Source organism: Nothobranchius furzeri, chromosome 7, assembly GCF_043380555.1.
Source record: "Nothobranchius furzeri strain GRZ-AD chromosome 7, NfurGRZ-RIMD1, whole genome shotgun sequence".
NCBI lineage: Eukaryota > Metazoa > Chordata > Actinopteri > Cyprinodontiformes > Nothobranchiidae > Nothobranchius > Nothobranchius furzeri.
In genome coordinates, this window is record NC_091747.1 from 30,780,195 (window position 1) to 30,807,414 (window position 27,220).

The window sequence follows — 27,220 nt, forward strand, 5'->3', positions numbered from 1 at the left end:
TTAGACAAAGCTTATGTGTGAAGGAAGGTGTCAGAGGTCATGTCTCAGGATGTAGGTAGAAATCAGGAAGTAAAACATGTACTGGGAAAGCAGGCAGCCTTCTCTACTGTAAGAAGTAGGAGGCCATGCTTACCGTGTCAGAGGCCTTGCTGGGGTTAGAATGTGAGTTGGAGCTATGGAGGGAGCTGTGGTTGTTAGAAGTTTCTTGTGGAGAATAACTTGGCCCTGAAACAAAAACAAGTAGAGATCCACCATCAAGCAGCAAAAGCCTTGGTAGGACAAGCAGAAACTAGTTTTAGATGTTAAATGACCCACACTTGTAGGGTTGGGCATCGTTTGATTTTTAAAGATTCCCATTCCAATTCCTCGTTTCGATTCCGGTTCCCATTGATTCCGATTCTTCTGAAGACATGACGTGTTTTACATGAGCTAGCTAACCACAGGTCCTACTTGATGAAATAATCTTAACTTCAACATGAATTTTAATTCTATGAACAATAACTTCACCTTCATTTAGACAAAAACATGTTTTGGAGAAAAAAGACTTGCAGCACAACCAGTGTGTTTGTTTCTGACCACAACCAAAGTCTGGAAGAAGCCTCTGGGATGAGAGGCTAAATGTCTCCAACACACCCAGAAACGTGCAGCTGTTTTCAGCTAAAACTCTCAGGATGATCATGTCCAGGATGACTGAGAACTACACCTCCATGCTGCAGCAGCCATTCAGTCCGAACAGGAAGTGAAACTTAAACGTAGCTGCTGTCAGTAACAATCTAACAGATTTTAAACATTAAAACTCTCAACAGAAATAGTTCAGAAAGGAAATTAAAATGTTCACAACTTTGTGTGTGATTTATTATTAGTATTATTATTATTATTATTAATATTATTTATTGTGGCAGAAGCTGGTGTGGTCCACAACAGAGAAGCTGCTCTAGCATGATGACTTTAATTATTCTACAGGTTATTGTTCAGCCTTCTGACACACACACACACACGCGCACGCACGCACGCACGCACGCACGCACGCACACACACACACACACACACACACACACACACACACAAGTGTTGGTGAGCGGCTGTGCCTGACTGCTGATGCTCCGTGTGTTTTTATTTCTGCAGTGAGACAAACTCACCTCACACCGTCCAGAATTTGTTCTTTAAAGCTTCTATTAAATCCACCGTCTTGACGTATTTAACACGTTTCCTCTACGCCGCAGGAGCTAAAGTTTACATCACGGAGTAAAAGTTCAGCAGATGCGTTTGTTTATATCTGGGTGGGGGGAGGGGGGGCTCGGTGCTGCACACAGACAGCTGGTGTGATCAGCTCTGAAAAACGTTGATCACAATTTGTAGATCATGTTAATTTTTCACGGAGATCGGACGCGGATTCCTCTTCCGGTCGGCACTCTAGGAATGGAAAAAAAAAACTTTGAACGATTCCGGGAAAAACTACCAGTTGGAACCGGTTCCAAACGATGCTCGATGCCCAACCCTACGTTCACTACAGGGCATCACACACACATTCACACACCGGTGGTGATGAGCTACATCATAGCCACAGCTGCCCTAGGGCGCACTGACAGAGGAGAGACTGCTCAGCACATGGAGCCTCCAGTCCCTAACACGACCACCGGCAGGCAACGTGGGTGAAGTGCCTTGCCCAAGGACACAACAGCAGAATTCTGTGCCGGGAGCTGGGATCGATCCTACAACCCTCCTTTACTGGACATTCTGCTCTACTTCTTGAGGTGCTGCCCAATCATTTTTTACCGAACAGCCCTGCGATCTGTTTTTAGGGTTTGTTTTTGTCTCCGATTCAAAAAACAAACAACTTTTTAGTTTTACATTGAGAAGCTGACTGGGAGCAGTGCGGCGAGCAGGTGAGATCATTCTTAAGTTGATTTTTATCTGTGTCAGTGACTGTTTTGGGCTGCCGCCATGCCTAAAGCGAGAAGCAAACCAGAAACGCTTCTGCAGCTCACACTTCGACAACCGATTATGAAAGAACGGACAAAGCTAGAAACACACAGATTCTTCCTGATCTAAGGAGTGAGTTTTAGTGTTTACATGTTCATAGAGCACACCGTTCTATGGCGCTTAAAAAAAAACAACAGTAAAAACGCTCAAAAACGCCTGCAGTCAGGAGCTTTCTGATCAGATTACGGCCGGCAGTGGATAAATTAAGATTATTCTACAACTTTTAATGAACTTTGAAACTTGCAGAAAATGAGGAAACCTACAAATAAATGCTGGTTGTTGACGTGGTGAAAAGTCTGTTCACTGAAGAGCAACTCTTAATAAAGGGTTAGTGTTTGTGCCGGTGCATGACGTATATAGCGAGGGTAATTCCTGTCACCACGGTGACGATAATGTTAGCACCTAACTAGCAAATTAGCTTCAAAATATTCCACAGTACTTTAATATGATACACGTCCTGTATTTCTATAGCACTTTCTGAGGGTTCTACAACCCCCTCAGGGTGTTTTATAACAGAATCAGTCATTCATCCATTCACACACTCGTGACGATGAGCTACAATATAGCCACAGCTGCCCTGGGGCGCAATGATGGAAGCAGTCCCTCCGACACCACCAGCAGGCAAGGTGGGTTAAGTGTCTTGCCCAAGAGAACAGCAGCAGCATTCTCTGGTGGGAGCCAAGATCAAAGCCAAGATTGTCAAGCCGCTCTCAGGGGTGGACATTAACTTCAAAACCAACCGGCCAGCCGGGCCGGTAACTCTGAATATTTACCGGCCCTGCCAAGAATCTACCGGCCCCGCTGGTCAGCTGCCAAAACGAGTCAAAATAACAACTGAACCGTTTTAAATGTAATAAACCTTTATTTTGTACACATTCACAAACATAATAACGTATTCAAGTTTGAATTTGTTTGTTCCCTCAACAAAACTCGATTTTGTTGTCGCATACTTCCGGCATACAACGCAGTACATCACCAACTCCGCTTTGCTGTACTCGAGCCATTGGCTGTGTTCGAGATGAGCCAGTTCTGCGCAGATTAGATCACCGGTGATCGGCGAGCAGTGCATGCCGGTTAGATTTGTGTCCGAATTGACGCCGACTTGCTCTGACGTCATGCATACGTAGGCAACGATAACCTCGTGAGATCAAGGCGGCCGGAGATTTTGGAGCAAGGCGCTGCAGTTGCTCTCCACCGGCTGCAAAACCTAGATGATGACGGGAAACGCCTGGCACTCACCTGATCTAAGATCTGATTGGTTCATATTTTGATCAAAACATCCGGTGGTAGAACATGAAATGTTAGTTGGTCACATGTATTCTGTAAATCATGTTACGTTGATGATGACAACAATATAGGCCATAAAGAGAAATGTGTTTTGTGTTCTTTTGTCACGTTTCCTATGAGCACACTAAACCTACAGCTGCTAACCTTTACTTATTATTACAGTCATGTTTTCATATACAATATATGATATCCACAAGCACGTGACGATGTGTTTCAGCTGCTAACAGGCACCAGAATTAAAATTGAAAATTGAACAAGTGTGAATGCTAACGCAATATCTTCATCCACCGTCACCCCCGAGCTACACGTGTAGGGAAGTCCAAGAGATTCAACTGGCAGAAACAACTGTTTCACACCATAGGTTCTCGTTCTCTCTCTCTCGTTCTCTCTCTCTCGTTCTCTCTCTCTCGTTCTCTCACTCACACACACACACACACACACACACACACACACACACACACACACACACACACACACACACACACACACACACACACACACACACAGAGAGAGAGAGAGTGAGAGAGAGAGAGAGAGAGAGAGAGAGAGAGAGAGAGAGAGGAAAATGCAGAGGAAATGGAGGGAAAACTACAGCTGAGCCGAGGCGCGCCTCGACGGGGGCGCGCCTGATCTGAACTGAGCAGCGGCCGAATTTCATGAGCGATTCGCTTCTCGGCGCTTCCGCGGCCGGTGTGTCCCCGGTGAAACGCCGGCTTTCAGCCACTCCCCCTGCTGCTTCCGTCTGCTTTCCAGGCGAGGCGCTGCTCAACTCGAACACGGCCATCCTCTGCGTCTCCAGTCTTCTTTAGAACGCCAAGAATCATTCCACCTACGCACACGCTTCTCTGCTTCATACCGTTTCGAACTGTCTCGCTTCTCCTCACCAGTTTTAAAGCGTTTTGCCGGAGATTTCATCAAGAAATCCCATCCCTGTGGTGGCGGCATCTTCCTGCGTGCTTGTGTGTTTCTAGCGCGGTTCCACTTCGTCTTAAATAGTGAACTTATAGTTCACGTGACTAAAACTAGAATCGTGCAGTACGTGCACAGAGGCGCGCAGGTTCACGCGCGCGAAACGGCGGCTTCCTACAGGGCGGGGCCATGATGTAGGTGAAAGCCGGTGTGTAAATGACAAATAAGGCTTGGGCGCCACCCGGGCGGTAAGTCGTCAAGTATTTACCGCCCGACGAGAAAATTTAGCGCCATTGGCGCTCGGGCGCTTTAAAGGTCCACCCCTGGCTCTACTTCCTGAGCTACTGTTGCCCCACCTCAGTTTCCTGACCACCTGATACACCCGACGACTGCAGAGTCGTCTGAATATTTCTGCAGATGACAATTTCTCTGAGTGGAAGTCTGAAGTGTAAAGCAAAACGGAACGGTGGGAGTACCGTCCCCTGTGGTGCTCCGGAGTTGCTGCACCTGACACACAACCCGTCAGTCTCACAAACTGGGGTCTGTGTCAGGTGGTCAGTAAACCAGGTGGTTGTAGCTCTTCATTGTTAGCCACAGCGTGCTTCCTCTTAAAATAAAACATTTGAGTTTGTGACATTACAGCAAACACACAATGCGTGTTAAGGGTAATGGAATCACCATCACGACTGCTCCAGTTATCAACACAAGTAGCCCACTGTTGATGTTAGCAGCTCAAATGAGCCCGAAGAGGTGACTCTAGCTCCTGGTCATCGACCACAACGTGCTCCCTTTTAAGATGCTTGCAGTCACTCGCCAATCAGAGGCAGACTCTCCCTTACAGACTTTCCACATGCTTCCTTACAAATTTTATAAAATGCTCCCAAACCTTTAAGCTGCGTTGCCATGGCTGAACCTGAGTGCTACTACTGCACATGTGCATCAGGAACATACAGGAAGATGAAGCAGCAGAAAGTACATCTGCAGTTTTAAAAGTTTCAGAACTTCACAAAAAATGTAAAAATGACGTTACTTTTGTCGTGGACAACTTTGGTAGTAGCATGTGTGTGTAATTTATTACACTCACTGGCCACTTTACTGGGTACACCTATAACTGCTCGTTGACATAAATTACTGATCAGCCAATCACATGGTGGCAACTGAATGCATGCAGGCATGTTGACATAGTCAAGACAATCTGCTGCAGTCCAAACCGAGCTTCAGAACGGGGAGGAAAGGTGATTTAAGTGACTGAACGTGGCATGGTTGTTGGTGCCAGACGGGCTGGTCTTCTGGGATTGTCACGCACAACCATCTCTAGGGTTTACAGAGAATGGTCTGAAAAAGGGAAAACATCCACTGAGAGGTTGTTCTAAGGGCCAAAATACCTTGTTGATGCCAGAGGTCAGAGGACAATGGCCAGACTGGTTCAAGCTGACAGAAAGGCAACAGTAACTCAGACAACCACTCGTTACAACCAAGGTATCCAAGGTCGGCAGACGGCTTACAGCAGCAGAAGACCACAATGTGGGCCAATCCTGTCAGCTAAGAACAGGAAACCGAGGCTACAATTAGGGCTGCTCGATTATGGCAAAAATAATAATCACGATTATTGTGACTGAAATTGAGATCTCGATTATTTAAGACAATTTTTCAATTTATGTTGATTTTATTTGTTTTTATTCAGTCATAAAACTGCTCAGGGCAAAATCAGGTCAAAAATAAATAAGAAACAAGATGATCACTAAAATAACTCCTGATTCTCAGTATAAAAAGACCAATATACTTATAGCTCATAGTTTATAACCCAAGGGCTGTAGACCTTGGTTTAACTCATTTAAGTCTAACCAGTACAGACCCAAATACCAATATCTTGCAAATACTGACAGCAAAAATGATACAGTGGCATTTATAACAAATACATGCAACTAAATTGATGTTCACAAAATGTTGTATAACATTTATTTAGTCGTGTCAAGGTGCTGTAGGAGAGTGCACTAGCACCGTGTCCTCAGAGAGATTAGTTATTGTTTATCATTTTGAGGAACTTATTTCTACTTTATTTATAAACTATTTATTTACAAGTCCATCAGTTAATGTAATAATTGTCCCAACCACAGCTGCACCCCCCACCCCCCAACCTGGTCTCACAGCAATCAGGGGCAAGCTGCACGTGTGTTTAGCGTGTCGCACGCGCACATTTAGCCGTTTTTAGCGGCTCAGGAGCCCGCAGGTACGGTGTGTGTGTCACTCACTCTGGTTAACCCAACAGGGAGCCGGCTCTGAGAGCTGTTTCTTTAGCGACCCACACATCACTACATCATTCCCTTTCCTAATGTCCTGAAGAACGGTCCGGAGCGCAGGCGGAGTGTTTAGCTAACCTGCAGGAAATGTCGACGACAGTTATCCAGAAAGTAGCTAAGGGTTACCAGAGATGTTTCTGAGGTGTTCGCTAGGTATTTTTAAGATTTAAAAAGTCAAGAAGGGGGTCTGAAAAGCTGCTAGAAATAGCGTCAAAGTCGCTAAGTTGGCGACACTGTGGGAGGAGCGCTTCATTTGTAACTCAGGGCAGCGCAAGTGGGAGGAGCAAATAATCGGCTTGTTTTGTTTTTATAATCATTCAAAACTCAGATCGTAATTGGGATTAAAATTCGATTAATTGAGCAGCCCTAGCTACAATTACACACACTCACCTCAACTGAAGAATAGAAGATTGGAAAAATATTGCCTGGTCTGATGAGCCTCAATTTCTGCTGCGACATTTGGATGGTAGGGTCAGAATTTGGCGTTAACAACATGAAAGCATGGACCCATCCTGCCTTGTATCAACGGTTCAGGCTGCTGGTGGTGGTGTAATGGTGTGGGGACCTGTTTTTGGCACACTTTGGGCTCCTTAGTACTAACTGATCATCATTGCATCACCACAGCCTGCCTGAGTGTTGTTGCTGACCATCCCTTTATGGCCATTAAGTACCCATCTTCTGATGGCTTCTTCCAGCAGGATAATGCTCCATGTTATAAAGCTGGAATCATCTCAGACTGGTTTCTTGAACATGACAATGAGTTCAGTGTACTCAGATGGCCTCCACAGTCACCAGAGCTCAGTGCAATAGAGCAGCTTTGGGATGTGGTGAAATGGGAGATTCGTATCACGGATGCGCATCCCACTAATCAGCAGCAACTGTGTGATGCTATCATGTAGGGCTGCAACAAACGATTACTTGGATCATGATGAATCGGATGGGGTCTCGACTTGATTAATCGATTAAACGGGAACATTTTAAAATTGCTAGGGAAACATTTGTTCTCGCCTTCCTTTACTTTAACAACAGAACATGGTTGTGCTCTGTTAACAGAGCTGTTAAACGTTTAAATAAAGGTAATTAAATAAAAAATAAGAAACATCCTGGATCTGTTCCTCTGGTTTCTTTATTGAAGTATCAGATCGATACTCTATCAGCAGATTCTCTAAATCAAATGATTTGGACTCGAGTGCGAAATGATGGATGGATGGAAAAAATTAAATCCATTTCTCATATTTCAAATGTAAACATTGCTAGTAGGGCTGAACGATTTTAGGAAAAGATTAAATTGCGATTTTTCTAACAGAAATTGCAATTTCAATTAAATTCACGATTTTCTTCAAACAAAGGTCCAACACTAGCCTGCCAAGCCATCCTGTGTGTTAGTGAAAAGATGGTCTAGATTGTAATCTAGTACAACAAATCATTCACAGTAATATTTACTATCTAATCATACAATAAATACAGTTAAAGCTGTTAATATTTACTCCATTGTTATATTTATATCTTTTTCATGTGCTTGTGAAGCAACTTGTATCTAGAGAGGTGCTCTATAAAAAACGTGTTCTTGTTAGAAAAACGCAACACCTGAAGGTAGAAGCAGCGTAGATGTATTAAATAACAAGTCACACACAGTTTCCCTGCATTACCATGGCAGGCTGCTACTAGGCCTAGTTTATGCTGGTCAGCTGCGCAAGAGAGACACTCCGACACGTTAGCTTGTTTGAGTTAACGTGCGACGTCAGAAACATTCAAACCTTTTTTTAACGACAAGCTAAACTTTTAAGTCAACTAATGTTCTCGACTCCACACTCGCCCTGATGGACCAAGCTCTAGAAACCAGCCTGAACCTGCTCCCATGTGGGAGGAGCCTCCCTCTCCCTCGCTCACCCACGGTCTCTCTCTCCCTCCCTCCCTCCCTCCCTCACCTGCAGTCTCTCTCTCCCTCCCTCACCTGCGGTCTCTCTCCCTCCCTACCTCACTCACCTACTGTCTCTCTCTCTCCCTGACTCACCTATGGTCTCTCTCCCTCCCTCCCTCTCTCCCTCCCTCCCTCCCTCACCTACGGTCTTTCTCTCTCTCCCTCCCTCCCTCACCCACGGTCTCTCTCTCCCTCCCTCTCTCACCTGCGGTCTCTCTCCCTCCCTCCCTCACTCACGGTCTCTCTCTCCCTCCCTCCCTCACCTGCGGTCTCTCTTCCTCCCTCCCTCACCTGCAGTCTCCCTCCCTCCCTCACCTGCAGTCTCCCTCCCTCACCTGCGGTCTCTCTCTCCCTCCCTCCCTCCCTCACCTGCGGTCTCTCTCTCCCTCCCTCCCTCCCTCCCTCACCTGCGGTCTCTCTCCCCCTCCCTCCCTCCCTCACCTGCGGTCTCTCTAACTCCCTCACCTGCGGTCTCTCTCCCCCTCCCTCCCTCCCTCACCTACTGTCTCTCTCTTCCTCACTCACCTACTGTCTCTCTCTCTCTCTCCCTGACTCACCTATGGTCTCTCTCTCTCCCACCCTCACCAACGGTCTCCCTCTCCCTCACTCACATAAGGTTGCAGGCCTAGTGTCATGCCAGTATGGACCAAAGTCTCTGGGGAATGTTTCCAGTACCTTGTTGAATCTTTGCCACGAAGGACTAAGGCAGTTCTGAAGGGAAAAGGGGCACAACCCAGTACTAGCAAGGTGTAGGGTTGTCACGGTAACCGGTAGAGCGGTAAACCCCGGTAAAAAAGTTGACAATAAAAATAACCGTCCAGTTTTTAAAAAACTAAATTATCTCGGTGGGTTTACCGTGGCCGCGGTTTAGGCGCGGTGACCCTTACCAGCCACCGTCGCTTCTGCTGAAGTTCCCGCGCACACGCACTTTTTAGTTTGCAACCAAAACTTTGAAGCTGAATAATGGCCGAAGGAGGAGACGGCAGCGCCCAGGACATCCACCAGCCCTCAAAGAAGACTAAATCGGAAGTATGGGCATATTTTGGATTTCTGAAAAATGCTGAGGGACAGTTAATAGAAGACGGCTATCCCGTTTGCAGAACGTGCAGGAAACAAGTGTCTGCAAAAGGCAGCAACACTTCGAATCTAATGGCACATCTGCGTGACCATCACCCACGTCTCTACAGCCAGTGCAAGGTAAGTTAACATTAGCATTTTAGCTTAAATGCATGACGTGAGGACTTTTGGTTGAGGGAGAATGCAACGAGTCACTATATACTGCAGCCGCAGCGTCCTCTGCCAGCATTTAAACCGTGTCACGGACACCCTGTTGCTGGATGAAGCATCTTATTTGTTGATGAAGAGAAATATACAATTAGTTCCTTGTCATTGATTTGTTTACTTCTTCAATGCCATTTATACGTGGATTTGATTACATAGTGTAGTAGTTATTTTAGTAATTTGTTTAAAGTGGCTATTTATTTTAAATACATATTTTTTAAGCTTGACTTGTACAGTGCTCAAGTCAAGTGTGGACTGGAGTTTTAGATTTTCATTTTGATAATGAAGAAAACAAGTATATGAGAAGACAAGGGGTGTTTCTTTGATTTGTTTACATATTGTTTATGTTTTGAATGTTTGGATTTGTATAATTTAAACCTGCATTACTGTAACATGTTCCAGAAAAAGAAACTATTTGTTCCTTTACTTGTGAAAAGTTGCACTTTTGCTAAGGTTTTGTGTTATTTTAGGTTTAATAAACACTGTTAAACCTTTTCAAACCTATTTCAGTTTGTGTAGAACAGGACTATCAATGCTTTCTGAACATATGCAACACTGTTTAAAAAATACCGCGATAATACTGAAAACCGTGATCATTTTGGTCACAATAACCATGAGGTTAAATTTTCATACCGTGACAACCCTAGCAAGGTGTACTCAATAAAGTGGCCAGTGAGTGTACTTGTTAAAGGTTGAACATGGAACAGGAACACCAAAGCAACATCTAGTGAGTGGAGGTTGCAGCTGCAACAATGGAACAATGTTACCAGCCGTCAGCAAACCAGGTTCACAGCCGATACGTGAAATTATTTATTTGTGTCCATCAGCTGTAGCTTCACCTAAACTCACTCTGGTTTTAGATATTTTATGGTCGCTCCTCTTCTGAGGAGGTTAACAACATCTTCTGGGCTCAGAAGCAGCTGCTTGACTTTCCGAGTCCGCCATTTTCCACAGCGCCAGCTTCACTGTGCTGACTGGCAGCCTGCAATAGTGCCATCTACTGGCTGGTAGATGGAAACGTAAACCCAGCGTCAAAACAAATATTTTATGTTTAATTAGAATATAGCTTTTAAAGGAAATACTGAACCTTCATTCTGCACACCTCGAAATGCCCCGTGGAGGAATTACTTTTGAAGAAATATCGCTTTTATTGTTCTATATTCAACCTGTAATACAGATATGAAATCCATTCATGCAATATCCGTGGCTAAACTAAAACCCTGCAGCAAAATTTATAGTTGCTGCAGCCCTGATCTTTTGGATTTGTTTCTATGGCTAGCACTGACCCGGTGTTTGGATGGAACGAGGGATGGAAAAAAAAATCTATGTGGCAATATATCGTGATATTTTTCCCTGTAATATTACATGGATGTTTAAAAGCTGTGTATCTAATTTTTGGAAGAATTTACATGCAAACAATTGTGCATTCTCTTTTCTTTTGGTGCACTTCAAACACCGACCACTAGTTGGCAGCAGTGTGCAAAGGGTTTTGTTTCCACCATTGAAATGTAAATCTCTGTTATGCTTCAGAGACCTCGTTAAACACGTTACGTAACAGTTTGGACTGTTCAATGAATATTCCTTCAATATATTCAGTAAAAAAATCGCTAATATCGTCTGACTAAATGTATTGCAATACATGATAGGTGATGCATCATATTGTCTCCCCGTATCGTATCGCCTGAATTTCACCAACACACATCCATAGTTGGAGCGGTCCTCCTGTGGCTTAGGTGACAAGCAGCTGCTCTGACTGGGTCTAGGGCTGGGGATATATCGATATTTTTAAAATATTGATATAATTTTTAAACAAGATGACTTTACATCTTTATAGTGACATAAATGGTCAAACTGCTATGTTAGCGATTAGCTGCTAATGCTAGCAGTTAGCCGCTATGCTAGCGACATGTTGCTCTGTCTCGAAGCGGCCATTACTTGTATTCTCACAAGTTTGCTCAATCTGAGAGCCTCTGGGTAAATGTGCTGCTCTAAACTTTGCATTTGGCGTCCTGGTTTTTCATTATTTGGGGACGTTCAACGCCAACAAAGTTGTTTTTCCATCCTGCTTGTGTGGAGAGATAAGCAAAACCCCTCACCCCCGTGCAATCAGGAAACATCTACGGATAGCCAGAGTGGCCAAACTACCTCAAACCTATTGTAAGGGTTTGAATAGTAAAATATAGGGTAACCGTTTTATTTTGAAGGCGAGCTCAACGGTAGATAAATGTTGTTCCGTTTTTTTCCGGTCTGGTTTGCTATGCTAGTAAGTACTCTGTTACGAGCGATTCTGTTGAACAAGTGAAGAGTTAGGAAGGCGTGGGTTACGGTGACAGAAGCCTGAAAATAATACTCATAAAACAGCAACCAGAGTCTCTGAGTCATTGCAGTATAATCGCTGATATGAGCCAATACTGTTAGACTGCAGCCATGTTTGCCCTGATAACTATTAACTCCATGGTGCATGACCCATGTGATCTTCAGTAGATGCAATTACATCATCATAAATTTAGTTTAACATGATAGATGTTTTTTCTCTGGGCAAGAAGTATACAATATGGCCCACCTCTAGAAGAAATTGAAATTATTTTATATCAATTATAAATATATAATTAAAAAGTGCCTCTGGGACATTTGATACACCTCTAGCTCTCAACTGTGTGTGTGCACGCGCGTGTGTGTGTGTTAACAGACCGCTGCACCAGAGAATAGGCACTACGGTTAAAGTTTGACAAGAATCAACACATTTTTATGCATTTAATATACTGATGTATGTTTATAATTTCTCAAGACAGCTTGAAGTGAGTTAACTTGTAAATACTTTACAGGAGGAAAACTACTGAGATATATTTATATGGGAATTCAGCAAAAATATATTGAGATATAAGTTTTGGTCCATATTGCCCAGCCTTAGCATCCACTGGTTCCACCAACACAGGCATTTATCATTACACAAGTCTCCTCTGCTTCCAGTCAGCTCATGGGTCAAAAATGATGCAAGAGAATGGAGCTATAGTAAACATAGACACACACACACACACCCAGATGCTGGACCTAACTGTGGCTCACGCTACAGCACACACATCTTTAGATGACAAGCTAACTACACCTGGATAGCATGCTGCTAAAGTAAACACAGCCAAACCATCATGCCCTTAAAAAATCCTCCTCGTCTTGAGAAAAGAAAGATTGCTTCTCTACAACCAGTTTCACAATCTTGAAAATTCATCATTTTAAAAATTCAAACACTTTCCAGGCTTTCAAGCCGCGGTGAAAGCCGTGTATATTTAACATGATTTGCTCTTTACACTTGACTGACCAGGCAGCATGTGGTAAACTTAGTGAACATTTAGTTATGTGGCGTACTGGTGATACTCATCTAGTTATCTGCATTAACCAGGACCTTACCTCCGTCCCGGTCTCTGACCCGGTGTGTGTGGACAGCCTTGGCTCTGCTGTGTCCTGTGCTCTCCACGTGTTTGTTCTCAGGGCTGTCAGACCTCCTGAGCATTTTGCAGGGAGGAGTGACATCAGAGGAGTCTTGCGTCTTTTCGTGTCGATGGTCCCCTCCTGGATGGCTCTTGGATGAGTACTTAAGAGTCTGTAAACACAAAACAAACATGTCAGGGAACTGTAGTAATCGCAGCTGGTTTACATCAGAGGAACTTCCATAATGCGTGTTATTACAAATGTACACGACCAAAGGATTTAAACTGAGTCACGTTTAGCTTGTGTTATTACAAATACACAATTTCATGGCAGAGGGGGGAAATGAGGAAGAGCACAAGGACTAAACATTGCTTCATTCCACTATGAGAAACCAGATTCCTTCCATTTGATTTTTCTCTGTGCGCTCCCTCTGAAACACCTCGTTTGTAAATGAGGACATTTACCTGCTAAAATCACGCGTCAAGAGCAGAACCTCCAGTCATTAAGAACATCAGACTGTTTCATTACCATTAAGACACCTGCCTCTTGAGTGAACATCAACCCTAATATCTCCTTTATGACGCCAGCTTCAGTAAAGTTGATAAAGATCCAACAGAACGCAATTTTATTGAGCTCACCTTGATTAATGAGAGTTAGAGGTAGTCTCACTAACCTGGCATAGAGAGGCGCTCATAAACCAACATAGTTACGTACAACCAGGCTTTTAAAAGGCCAGGCAACACTTCAGGAGACACGTCCTGATTAGTCTTCGCTTCAGTGTCATGTTTATTCTACGTGTACAGCCTCAGGCCATAAACTAGTCGCATTTTGCTGCTTACATCCTTAAAATGACTGATTTTCGGCGGCGCCCTAATCGGAATAGCGAGCAATCAGGCTATCAGCTAACATTAGCTTTGATCCGCAGTAAAAGTCTTTCTGTCGTGTCAAAGCAGCGTTATTCGACGGCCCTGTGTACGCGTACGTTACGTGGGCCCCAAAATAGACGCGTTGCGTGTGTTTTCTGTGTTTAAATTGTGATTTTAAGCGAGACTCCTACTTTTCGTGTTATTTTCCGCACCGAGGCCTGCACACCACAGAAGCCTGAGCTAGAGTGTCCATTTTAATCTTTTTTGCTGCTAGCATGCTAACAGCCTTGGGTGTCCAAACAAGTACCTGATAGGGCTGAGAATCTCTTCGGTCGCACCTGCAGACAGAAAGTAAACAGTTGTGAATGTGTTACATCAAATATCGGCACTGAAAATGTGTTTTCCAGTGGAGCAACAGCTGAACGCTCAAGTTTCTAGTCACTTAATTTGGCTTTCAGTAAAAATGGCGGATTGTGAAAGCGCAGTAGCTACGAGGAAAAAGAAAATAAGTAACGTTAAAATGATGTTTACCCATCGCCGAGTCTCGGTTGTTTCCTTGCATACATTACCATCAATGCCGTGTTAGTGTGTTTAGAGTGGGATGTGAAAGACTGATAATGACACTGTTTTTGTTGTTGATGTAGCAATAAAAATCGTCTGTTATTTCAGCCTAGCTTGTGGGTATAGCAATGCTATCGGGAACAGGTCTAGAGAGCACCCTCACTCAGTCCATCTCCCACTCTCACGCAGCCGACTAGCTAGCGATCAAAACGCAGCAGTAGCTCTTGCTGGGTTGCCAGATACTTGAGCAAGGATTCTGTATTCATACATGTACTAGTTAAGTGTAGAATCTTTTTGACATTTTTATAGATGTAAAAATAGATCAAATGCTACTAAACACTACTAAATTAAATCAGATTTAACAAAAAACATTTTTAAGCCAGAGCGTGAATTATATAAGACAAAAATATTTTATTGCCCCATGGAAAAGGATATTAATTACTTATTAATACAGTTTTATATAACTTGTTATTTAAAGGGGGCTTGTTTACGGAAAACATGTATTAAATACAAACTTGGCAACCTTATTGCGACGTCATTACGTAGACGCCTCATTGGAAGCTGGAGAGCGTAAAAGCGTGGCTGCCATGTTGGGTGGGTTCCTCACTCTCCAGAGCATAGCTGTAATCAACGTAGGGTGGGCAACTATGGCCGTTTTTGGTGCAGCCTGTTGGGGTTTTACATTTTTATGTATTACATTTATTTATAGTTATATTTTAACTATCACTATAACTATGTTTGATTTTGTAAAAAAAAAAAAACATAAAATGTGTTTTGGTTAGGAAACACCTTCCTCAGCAAAAGTAAATGCACCTGTTCCTGAAAATAACGGAACAGGTGAGAGAGCAAAAGTTTTGCTTTGGAAGAGGGTTCTGAAAAACTCCAAAAAGAACCATTCCTATAGAGGTCCTCAAAGGTGGTGTAGGAGTCAAATGTGTTTTATGTCTGCATACCTGAGAGGAGGCTTGGCCTCAGCTGATTGGTTGATTTGATTGTGGAAGCACCAGCCTACTTAAACCAATTCAGATCAGACTCAGATGTTGCTGAAATGGGACAAACAGTTTTTTTTACTGTGTAGTGAGGACAATGGCTGTGTGTAATGGACTCTGCGGACAGCCATTGGGGCAAGTAACGCATTCATTGTAAACCACTTTAATTGCGAGTAAATGGATCATGGACATTTTGGAAGAAGACGAACTAATAAACATCATCGGAAATAAACACAAGCTGCAATTCTTTTAAACACACGTAAAGACCACCACCCGCATCAGTAACCAGTAGTGCCACTGAATAGGGCATTGGCGCAACACTTCAGGTGGTAATTTCCTTGATGGGGATATATAACATCAGTGAGACCAGGAGGAAATAAATTATTTAGAGTGATGGGCATGTGTACTGATGGGGAAGTATATTTAAAATGATTTGTGATCAAATCTTAAAACTAGCTTGTATCACGGGATTAGTTGAGAAGTGAGGCAGATTGAGCGGCAACGGTGTAGACAGTAATGCCCATGGTCATCGGGGCACTGGGGGCAGTAACCCCCAAACTGGAAGACTGGCTAAAGGAGATCCCAGGAAAAACATCAGACGTCTCAGTCCAGAAAAGTGCAGTTCTAGAAACAGCTAAGATACTGCAGAACCCTCAAGCTCGCAGGCCTCTGGTAGAGGACTCGAGCTTGGAAGGATGAGACCACCCGCTGAGGGTGAGATGAGAATATATATATACAGTATATTAAGCACATTTGTAGTGTAAAATTGTGAAATTGTGAAAAAAAAGTCCAGGACTACAAATGTGCTTCACGTAATGATCAGACACAGAGAAAAACAGAGAGAAAATGGCTGTAAGTTCAGCAAACTTCATCCTTCCTTCAGGAGGAAAGAACCACCAGGATCTTGCCATGTGGTAAGTAGCAGCTACGCTGGGGGGAGGAGATAATGTGGTGACATCATATATACGACGTGCCGATATCGGATTTGTAGTCATGCTAATCACAAACTTTCACAAGCTGATAAAACTCAAAGTACGTGACTGACGCCCATCATTACTTTTAATTTAAATTGAAGTACAATATAATTCACACACTTCAGGGCAAAAAGCAAGGCGGATTAGAAAATAGCTCTTTTAGCCCCGATGACTTGCGTTCGTATTTTCGTTCTTCCGGAGACCCACGAGCCGACCGGAAAGGGAGGAGACTTAGGCTCCCTACACAGCTGGACCCAATCAGCTAATCAGCCAAGAACAACATAAAAGAAGCGGGACTGAGACAGAAAGAGAGACCGGATCCATGCTATCATGGGCGTAATTTTGGGGGGGGGGGGGGGGACGGGGGGGACATGTCCCCCCCCCCCCCCCCACACTTTTTCCAAAGTCAAGTTTTGACCCCCTGCACTTTTTACCATCCAAAAACAATATTACTTTATATTAAATTGACACTGGTTGAGCTTTAGGACCAAGCAGAAAACAACCGTTTGTGTTGAAGCCTGTTTCCCATTAGAACATACTGTAAAGATACCCCCCCGTGCCCCCCCCACCCCCCCACCCCCACCCCCCCCCACACACACACACACTTCCAAAGTGAAAATTACGTCCATGCATGCCATGTATCATCGCCGGCTCCATTAGTGTTTTAAGAGTTTTAGCACTGACTGTTTTAAAGTGACAAAGTGTTAGCCTGGCAAGCCTAGCCTAGCATCACTCCATTGACGGCTCTCTGACGTGGGGCAGGTTTTACCAATGTCTTTCAAACGATCACATGCTACTAGACAACGAACAACGTGACAAACTCACCCCAAAAGATGTCGGTAAACGAGGTGGTCCGATGTTGAAGAAGGCGAAGATACATCCTTCGTTGTAAAAATAGAACTTTACATCTATCTGCTCCTGATTCTAATAAAACCAAGTCCAAATAGTCCAACATTGATGCGAAAGCCCTTTCAAACGAGTTGTCGCCATCTTGTTTCATTCTGTTGCATCATCCAGCCCTCCAGACGAATAGCGGGTTCTGATTGGCTCACAAAGCGTATAAAGTGCTGTGATTGGTTCACAAAGCAGATAGAGTGCTATGATTGGCCCACTATTGGACCATTCACAGCTCTCTATGTGTTTGAAACCCCTCGATTGGCCAGCCAGAATGCTGCTAGGGGCTGCAGAGGTTCCAATGCAGCATTCCTAGACCAAACTTTGCAAGGCAAGAATTTGGTCTGGTTCACTAGGCTAACAGTGTGTAGTTTTTAGCATTAATCTCTGGAAATATCCATTAAAATGTTGTTGTAAATAATTAAAAGATACCCAGTAGATGAAAAATATTGGCGGTTTAATAACATGTAACCATAAAACTCGGGACCAAAATACATGGGAGTGGGTCTAATCTCTGGGCAACGCCATATTGGATGCCATGTTTCCTTCTACGGAAGCCCGTGAGGACAGAATGCATTTACTGATTTGTAACAAATGGTTACAAAACTTTCAGCATTAATAAGCATTGTTCTTTTACACATTTACCTCTTCACTCATTACAAGTGATGAAATGGAATCTGATGTGCTTCTCATTTTGCTGGAGGTTGTGCTCCCAAGGATTTTGGACCCTAATGGCCATCTGTTGGCAGAGGTGGAAAGAGTACTAAAATTTCCTACTTAAGTACGAGTACCAATACTTTGATAATTTTTTAATCAAGTAAAAGTACTTGCCTAAATTTTCACTCATGTAAAAGTAAAATGTATTGTAAACAAAATGTACTCAAAGTAAGTTACTTAGTTACATTTTTGTCAGCGTAAAGATGGATACATCAGTGCAAAATCACAACATAATTCTTTATTTTTTTTAAAATGTTAATTTTTAGACACCATCAGTATGTGAGGTATCTCAATGTTCTTATGACAAAACTCTAACATGAGACTGTGCTCTAACCTGTCACATAACAAGCTAAATGCAGTCAAACATTTCAGATGGACCGTATGAAAGCTGCTAACGTTGGCCCTGCCCTACTTTACCTCTACAACAGTTCTTCGTGTCCATCCTAGAGCTTCTCTCTAACCTTCATCTATATTTATCATAAACACTATTGATACGTCATTTATGAAATATAAGTTATTTTCCTGAGCCATTACTTCAGCCAAGATATAGATTGGATTTGATGAAACCATGCTGTCTCATGCAGTCCTATATGTGTCACACACACACACACACACACACACACACACACACACACACACACACACACACACACACACACACACACACACACACACACACACACACACACACACACACACACAGCAAGTTAGAATCTTTTGAATGACTAATTTAACTACATTGAACTGCTTTTGTGATACTTTAATCTCTTATTCTGGAGTAAAATAAAGAAACAAGCTAAATCATCACACATCTGTGGCATCAAGGAGCATCTTCTGAGTTCAGACACAGGGATGGAGCACAATGTTTACACCTGAACAGTATCAGGATGTTTTAACTCACAGAGGCCTGCAGGTCTTCTGTTTTATGAGCAGAGCGCTGAGAAGCAGAGCGCTAAACGTTATTTTGCCGCTTCCGTGCGGAGCGGTAGGGAAACACATTTCAAACACGGAACCGAGTCTGGTTACCGAACCGAGCAGGATTCTGATGACGTCACACCGGTGCGCGAAGTTGCGGGTTCCAACCCACAGGAGAGGAGGGAGAGAGGAGGTAAACAGCGAGTGGATCACAGGGACTGAACTAATGATTTTCAGCAGAAGTGTCCCCCCCACAGTTTAGACGCGGTGCTCATGCAGGTGTCGCTTTCTGTTCCGATGCTGTTACATGCAATATTTTTAATTTATTAAGCCTATAATTTATTTTTACTCAGTAACGGATATGATTGAAATTGAGTGAATTACAATTCTTTTTTAAAAACATACTCAAGTGAAAGTAAAAGTACAGATTTTAAAAACGACTTAAAAAGTATAAATATACAAAAAAGCTACTCAATTACAGTAACGTGAGTAAATGTAATTCGTTACTTTTCACCTCTTGTCTGTTGGTAAGGTCTTACTTGAACACAAAAGTACTGCTTGCTTGCAATTATTTAGGTATCTACTGCCCTCTATCGCCAGGGAAAACACACGCTGGTCAGTGGACCTTTAATTGGAAATATGGTCGAGGCGGTTTATGACGGTTTTAAGCTACTGTTCTTTTCCGGAGAAGAAAAAGATGAATGACACATACAATACCCAATCAGATTGCGGAATCGCATCATTGACCACGCCTTAGTTTACGTCTGCCCAATAGACATGCGGATTGGGTGTCGCCTGCAAGTAGTGCAGATTTGAGAACAGCTTTAGTGTAAGACATGTCCTCACGCTAACGTCGTGTACATATCCATACTGCTCTAAAGTCAGCGCTTCAACGAAACTCTAGTCTTGGAGGACCGCAGTCGACGCGTAACTTTTTATTTTATTTTTCAAACATTTTGCTTTTTGCACAGCCGCTATAACAATGTAGATGCACCCATGAAGTTAAAAATGAACGGCTTTTGAATCGCAGACCTTTAATTTGGGGAATGAAACAAAAGAACCGTTTTGTTTTCGAGGGAACAGCTGGAGGAGCAGTGACCCGGAGGAACCACTCAGCTCGGTACAAAGTGAGTACTCGCACGTTTATTATGAACTGTAGCAGTAGTCAGACCATTGTACGCTAGAGACACTTACGTTAAACCCAGCCGAAGTTAGCGCCGTTTAAGCAGGTCATCGGTTAGCCCGACTGGTCCAGTGGGACACCATTAGCTAACCTACTTGTTGATACACTTGCCACGAGGTGACACGCGCGGGTCTCTTAGCGCAGGCTAGCAGCGCGGTGAGTCCTTCTGGGCTCGGGGAGGTCTGAATGGGTCATGGTTGTTTGGGAATCCCACGTCTTGTGAAACGTTCGTGAGAAAGTCACTCCGGCTGATAACAGCTGTGGTTGAATGACGCCTTCCCCACGAGACGGTTGTTTACCCTCGAGAAAGGGCGTTCTGAATCAGAAAGCGTACAAAACAATGAGATGACTTCGTGCTAAACCTTCAGCCTACACCAACACACCCTGCACGCGCAGCTCCTCCCGGACAGGAAGTGTGTTGGACCTGCTAACCAGGTGTGGTGACCCAGCTGACAGCTCCGAGCTGGCTCTCCTGGGACTCTCAGCTGATCTCATTAGTCATCGAAGCACTTTTTGTTTTCATGTACATCCAGCATGCATTACATTTATTTAACCAAACACAATGAAAGTCAGTAACTCTTGCAGCCATCTTGTCATGAACAGTGTCTCAATCATTATTCATTAAGAATGTTCTTGAGACGTCAGTGCTGATGCAGGGGCGGTTCTAGAATTGCAGGATTAGGGGCACTGAGCACCCAGTGAGCTGCTCGGCCACGCAAGATAAGTTCAACTGTTTTGTACGTTTTAACCATCTACATATAAAAAGGATGGACATAGCCAGTGTGCGATTTGTGGGGGGAAAAAATGGGGTGGGGGGGTGGGGTGGGGGGGTAATTGTTTCACTTTTTATTTATGAAAATTACAATATGCTTTTGTATGCCGATTGCAGGGTATTTTGTACATAGGTTTCTCCTTTTGACTGACAGTGCAAAAAAAAAGTTATGTTGACACCTTTTTTCATCTTTGTGTGCATGCACGAGTGGCTGGGTGACAAAAACAAACACAATAGGGCCTGCTATGATGCGTGACGTACACTTTAACTCAGGGGTGTCAAACTCATTTTAGCTCAGGGGCCACATTGAGGGAAATCTAGTCCCAAGTGGGCCGGACCGGTAAATTAAAAAAAAACTTCAGATTGTTTTCTTTGTTTTAATACAATCAATATAAAACAAGGCTGGAGCCTGAGGACAGTGTAGTACAAGTACAACACCTGAAGTGTCCTTGAAAATTTGAAAAAAAAAAATCAACAAATAGAAAAAACATTCCTTAGTGATTCAAAGAGCTTACAGATTACATGGCTAGATCAGTTTCATGCAGCACTTAAAGTATATTTGACTCATTTTACTTTACAGCTTTTAGCTTTCACCAGCACATCAATATCAGAAGTCACATCCTGAGTGGCGGCCAACTTCAGGATGTGATAAGTTCTTGTGTGAGCCTTGAGCGCAACTTTGTTTTATTTAGACTCATTACAGAGAAAACTTGCTCACAATGATAAGTTTATTTTCACCTTACATTGTAAAGTATGAAAATAAAATTTACACAACCATCTTGCAGGCTGGATTTAACCCGCTTGCGGGCCGGATCCGGCCTGCGGGCCGCATGTTTGACACCCCTGTTTTAACTCATTCTCTGCCAGCCATTTCCTGATAGCTAACGGCCTTCACTGCTGCCATTTCTCACCGTTTTTACTGTTTTATTTAAGAGTCACAGAACGTTGCGCGCTAGGATGATGTCGACGTCAAAACAACCAAAACAAAGAGGAGACTCACCTCTTACATCAGGAAGAATCCGCGTGTTTCGAGCGTTATCCGTTCTTTCATAATCCGTTTGTCGAATTGTGCTCGGCAGCCGCTTTTCCGGTTTGCGCCTCACTTTTTTTTTTTACAGGAACGGCCCAAAACGATCTCCTAACACATGGATGTTCTGCTTCCTGATCGTGTGACGTGTGCGGATGAAGATCTGCTTCAGGGCTGAGATGTTTGTTCTCTCAGCGCGGGGGCTCGTTCCGATGCTCAAACAGTAAAAAAATGCAAATGATTAAAGTCGTCATTTGCAGTGAATGAGTTAATGAACGTTTACACACTAAAATCCCTGATATATATAAACACTTTACCACTCAATGACTACGTTTACATGCAGCCAATATCCGGGTTATGATCGGGTTAAGGTCGGGATTCGGGTTTCTGAGTTGATCAGAATAACCCGTTTACAAGCATAAATAAAAAAGAGTTACCCCTAACTTGCATAACCCGATTTAAATGTGGACGTTGGGGTAGCGTCAGGACGTATGGACTACGTCCAGACGCAATATGCGTCATTTCCGGTTCTTCTTGTTCTGGTATCCGTGAAAACAACAACATGTTTCCCAGTTCGGAAGAGATAGCGACCGCGTTTGTTTGCGCTTTAGTTTCCTCGTCACTCAAAGTGTGGTGCTGTGCCGCGACTCGCCATTTTGCCCCCAACTTGTTGTTTACCTCCGGTGTTCTGGCGCGTACAAGACGTCTCGCTACTCAAAAGACCAAGATTCTTTGCGAACAGAGCATGCGCAGAACACACTCTTTGATGGGGATATCCCGATATGCGTTTACACGACCAAACATTCGGGTTAGAAAAGGGTTACCCCAGGTGTAGTAACCGGGTTTTTAAAAACCCAGTTATGAGCATATCTGGGTTTTTGGCAGTGTTTACAAGGACCTGCGGAACCGGGTTATTGTGAATATTCGGGTTTTAAAAGGGTTACTGGCTGCATGTAAACGCACTGAAAGACAGGAGGAGGTTTAGAGAGAAGCTGATTGAAGACTAAATTAAAGTTATTTAAGCCTTTATGAGGTCTGGGATGACCAAAAACATCTGTCCAATACGCTGGTGTTTTTTTTTTTTTTTTGCTTCTCACAAATCGGCTGGGGAATAAATTATTATTTCTTAACAGAAAGCCCTGGCTCTGTGAACAGAACGCCTCTCCAACGTGCCTAACATTGTGAGTGTTTGCCCACTCAAGTCGATTATGACGATGGACTGCAGTCAGGTCCAGACCCCGATGAAGACGACGAGCATGCAGATGAGCTCCCCTGAAACAGTTTCTGATAGTTTGTGCTGAATTTCTCTGGTTATGCAAACCATTTGTGGCTGCAGCTGTCCGGGTGGCTGGTCTTAAGGGATCCTGGAGGTGATCATGCTGGACGTGAAGGTCCTGGGCTGGTGTGGTCTCACGTGGTCTGTGGTTGTGAGGCCGGTTGGATGCACTGCCAAATTCTCTGAAATGTCTTTGGGCACGGCTTGTGGTAGAGCAATGAACATTCATTTCATGGGCAACAGCTCTAGTAGACATTCCTGCAGTCAGCATGCCAATTGCACGCTCCCTCAAAGGTTGGGACATCTGTGGCATTGTGCTGTTTGATCGAAAAGGGTGGCCTTTTATTGTGGGCACACCTGTACACTATTCATGCTGTCTATCAGCCCCTTGATATGCCACAGCTGTGAGGTGGGATGGATTATCTTGGTAAAGGAAAAGTGCTCACTAACAGACATGTAGAGTCATGGGTGTTTTGTGTATGTAGACTCATTTTCAGATGTTTGCGTTCAGCTCATGGAAAATGGGAGCAAAAACTAAAGTGTTGCGTTTATATTTTTTCAGTGTAAATGTGTTCAAATACCAAACAACTAAATAACAACATTAAAGGTGAACTGTGTAAGAGCAGAGTAACAGCGACATCCTGTGGTCAGATTTGGTTACTGCAATTTCTGTTTCTGTGGGTTTCCATGTAGTGAAACTAAAGTTTATATGTTTTATCAACCATGATACGCTAATACGCTAATGTGTACTGTGAGGAGCCAAATGGGGAACTAATCTTCCATGTTGGCCTGGAGACCCCAAGATTCCCTCATAGAAGCTGGCAGTAGTTCCCATGATGAAGGAAGTCTGGTCTGTGGATGGACGACTGCTTCCCCAGCACGACTATCCATCAGTCGGAAAAGGATGGGTGGAGTCTGGAATGATTTACAACTTTACATCAGAGGGAAGATCTAAATTATTGCCTCACAGCCATCATTTATTTGGAAGATTATAAAATAATTTAAATAAAGTTTTAATCCAGCTTTGTGCAACAAAGCAGTAGCCCTTTTTATAAGACACACCATGCCGGCAAATCGGCGTAATATTCCCGCAATGGTATGTCGTATAAACGCGCCGTGCCGGCATGACGTTGCATGAATTTTGCAGCATTCATTCTGCCTCGCTTGGTAGTAAAATTGCGGTAATGGTCTTTCATATGCGCCCTGGCGCAACAGAGGCAGATGTCATGATGATGTGTGGAGTTATTGCTGAGCTTCGGCAGGCAGATTTATTGAAAATGAAAGTAAACACAGGCAATAAGGTTTGCATTTTGAACAAAATCAGCTGAGATGGCAAACTGGAGCGCTGCAGCGCTCCACAAGCCTCTCTGTTAGAGCTGGAGCAATTAGATTTCCGGTCGGTAACAAGATGGCGCCTGTGCTTGGCTTAGCCGCAGTCACTGGCCACTTTTTCATACTTTTCTCCACTAACCTCCTCTTTTCCACCTTGCTCCTGTCTGCGATCCTCTTCTCTAGTGTCCCTGCTACCATCTCCTATGATCGCCAGACTCTTTTGTCTCTTTTATATTTTAATTGTTCTTTTGAAGCAACTCGTGCTTTGTTTTTATTAAGCGCTACAAAATCCTTTCTTGTAATTTGTGTGCTTCTGTGAAGTCTTTGGATGCACAAGTTCAGTGAACTTGATTCAAGACTGGAGAGAGACCAGTAGAGCCACTGGGCCAGCCTGAAAGACTGACAACCCCCAACACCCAAGAACATTCCACTGGCCATCATCTGTGGTTGGCTGCATTTACAAATGAAAGGCAGCTAACGATCAGTGATTTAGTCATTGTTATCAAACCAAGATGTCATTTGACAAAGCTCTGGTAGAGCTGGGAGAATCAGACAATGCTGGGAGTTCTAGTGTTAACATACAAAGAAAGTACAACTTCATCAATTAATAAGAGGTTTTTAAAATATACAGTTACTCACCATCATTAAATATGAGCAAATGGGTGATATTGGAGCTAGTCTGCAGTTGGGTGGGACTCTCGCACACTCAGGCTTTTGTTTGTGTCAGCCAGAGAAGCAGGTTTATGTATGAAGCTCCATCAGCTCATTCAGCCATTAGCATTCCAGTTTAGCTCATTACCACAGTTAGCATGTCCTTTGTTATGCGTAACCAGACACAACTGAACATTAAACAAAACAAGCCGATTATTTGCTCCTCCCACTTGCGCTGCCCTGAGTTGCAAATGAAGCGCTCCTCCCACAGTGTTGCCAACTTAGCGACTTTGACGCTATTTCTAGCAGCTTTTCAGACCCCCTTCTTGACTTTTTAAATCTTAAAAGTACCTAGCGAACACCTCAGAAACATCTCTGGTAACCTTTAGCTACTTTCTGGATAACTGTCGTCGACATTTCCTGCAGGTTAGCTAAACACTCCGCCTGCACTCCGGACCGTCCTTCAGGATATTAGGAAAGGGAATGATGTAGTGATGTGTGGGTCGCTAAAGAAACGGCTCTCAGAGCCGGCTCCCTGTTGGGTTAACCAGAGTGACTGACACACCTGCAGGCTCCTGAGCCGCTAAAAACAGCTAAATGTACGCGTGCGGCGTGCTAAACACATGTGCAGCTTGCCCCTGATTGCTGTGAGACCGGGTTTGGGGGTGGGGGGTGCAGCTCTGGTTGGCACAATTATTACATTAACTGATGGATTGTAAATAAATAGTTTATAAATAAGGTAGAAATAGCAATAACTTCCTCACGCTGATAAATAATAACTAATCTCTCTGAGGACACGGTGCTAGTGTACTCTCCTACAGCACCTTGACACGACTCAATAAATATTGCGCAACATTTTGTGAACATCAATTTATTTGCATGTATTTGTTATAAATGCCACTGTATAATTCTTGCTGTCAGTATTTGCAAGATATTGGTATTTGGGTCTGTACTGGTTAGACTTAAATGAGTTAAACCAAGGTCTATAGCCCTTGGGTCATAGACTATGAGCTATAAGTATATTGGTCTTTTTATACTGGGAATCAGGAGTTATTTTAGTGATCATCTTGTTTCTTATTTATTTTTGTCCTGATTGTGCCCTGAGCAATTTTATGACTGAATAAAAACAAATAAAATCAACATAAATTGAAAAATTGTCTTAAATAATCGAGATCTCAGTTTCAGTCACAATAATTGTGATTATTATTTTTGCCATAATCGAGGAGCCCTATTTTCACTTTAAGGCAGTATTTTTCTATTTGCTGTAATAAAATGCTAATTTATGTAAGTAAATCAATGGAAAAATGTAATTATTTGGATTTTAATGTCAGCCAATTTTTGTGTTCTCTGTTGTCCATAAAACTAGCAACAAGCTTAATTTGCTAAAGAAACACACACATAAGCAGGGATAACTAGTGAAACTGCCATACAAACTCATTTTGGGTGATTTCTGCCTAAAATTTCATTTTTAAAAACAAATATAAAAATGTCTATAAACAGAACCGCTTTAAGCTTTTTACCTTTTATTGCTTTTTTTTCAGAATCAGAATCAGAATAGGTTTTTTGCCATTGTCAGTGAACAAACAATTCACAAACTAGGAACTTGCTTCGGTACTAATGTGCTACATATAACATGAATAATAAGATTAAAAATAGAATAAAATAGAATAAAATATAATAAAAACTTGAATAAAACTTTCAGCTATAAAAAATGGTACGTAATGGTAACATGGCCGATAACGTGATGTTGTGTCGAGTACAGAAGACGAGCATGGTTGTGTGTTTATAATCTATTCAAAAGTCTAACGGCAGATGGAAAGAAGCTGTTCTTATGGCGGGAGGTTCTGGTCCGGATGGACCGTAACCTCCTGCCTGAGGGAAGCGGCTCAAAAAGTCTGTGACCCGGGTGCGAAGGGTCAGCTGCTCTCCGACCTGCACGCCCCCGAGTTCTGGAGA

General features: G+C 43.3%; 2 protein-coding genes across 7 annotated transcripts in view; one reads left to right on the forward strand and one right to left on the reverse strand.

Annotated features, from left to right (window-relative positions):
* The window catches only part of waca (WW domain containing adaptor with coiled-coil a), a 47,451-nt gene extending 26,905 nt beyond the window's left edge, over nucleotides 1-20,546 (reverse strand). For 2 of the 3 annotated variants that reach the window (XM_070553026.1, XM_070553025.1), the window contains exons 1-4: nucleotides 14,505-14,747; nucleotides 14,281-14,311; nucleotides 13,087-13,279; nucleotides 134-225 (exon numbers count right to left, since the gene is read on the reverse strand). In XM_070553026.1, the coding sequence (XP_070409127.1) occupies nucleotides 134-225; nucleotides 13,087-13,279; nucleotides 14,281-14,311; nucleotides 14,505-14,545 (357 nt within the window). In that variant the 5' untranslated portion in view covers nucleotides 14,546-14,747. Of the gene's footprint in view, nucleotides 1-133; nucleotides 226-13,086; nucleotides 13,280-14,280; nucleotides 14,312-14,504; nucleotides 14,748-20,217 lie in introns of those variants that run through there. The other variant, XM_070553027.1, reaches the window with a different exon arrangement.
* The window catches only part of mpp7a (MAGUK p55 scaffold protein 7a), an 87,228-nt gene continuing 79,816 nt past the window's right edge, over nucleotides 19,809-27,220 (forward strand). The window contains exon 1 of one of the 4 annotated variants that reach the window (XM_070553024.1): nucleotides 19,809-20,150. The gene's annotated coding sequence lies outside the window, so the exon portion shown is untranslated. The remainder of the gene's footprint in view (nucleotides 20,151-27,220) is intronic. The other 3 variants (XM_070553022.1, XM_070553021.1, XM_070553023.1) reach the window with 3 other exon arrangements.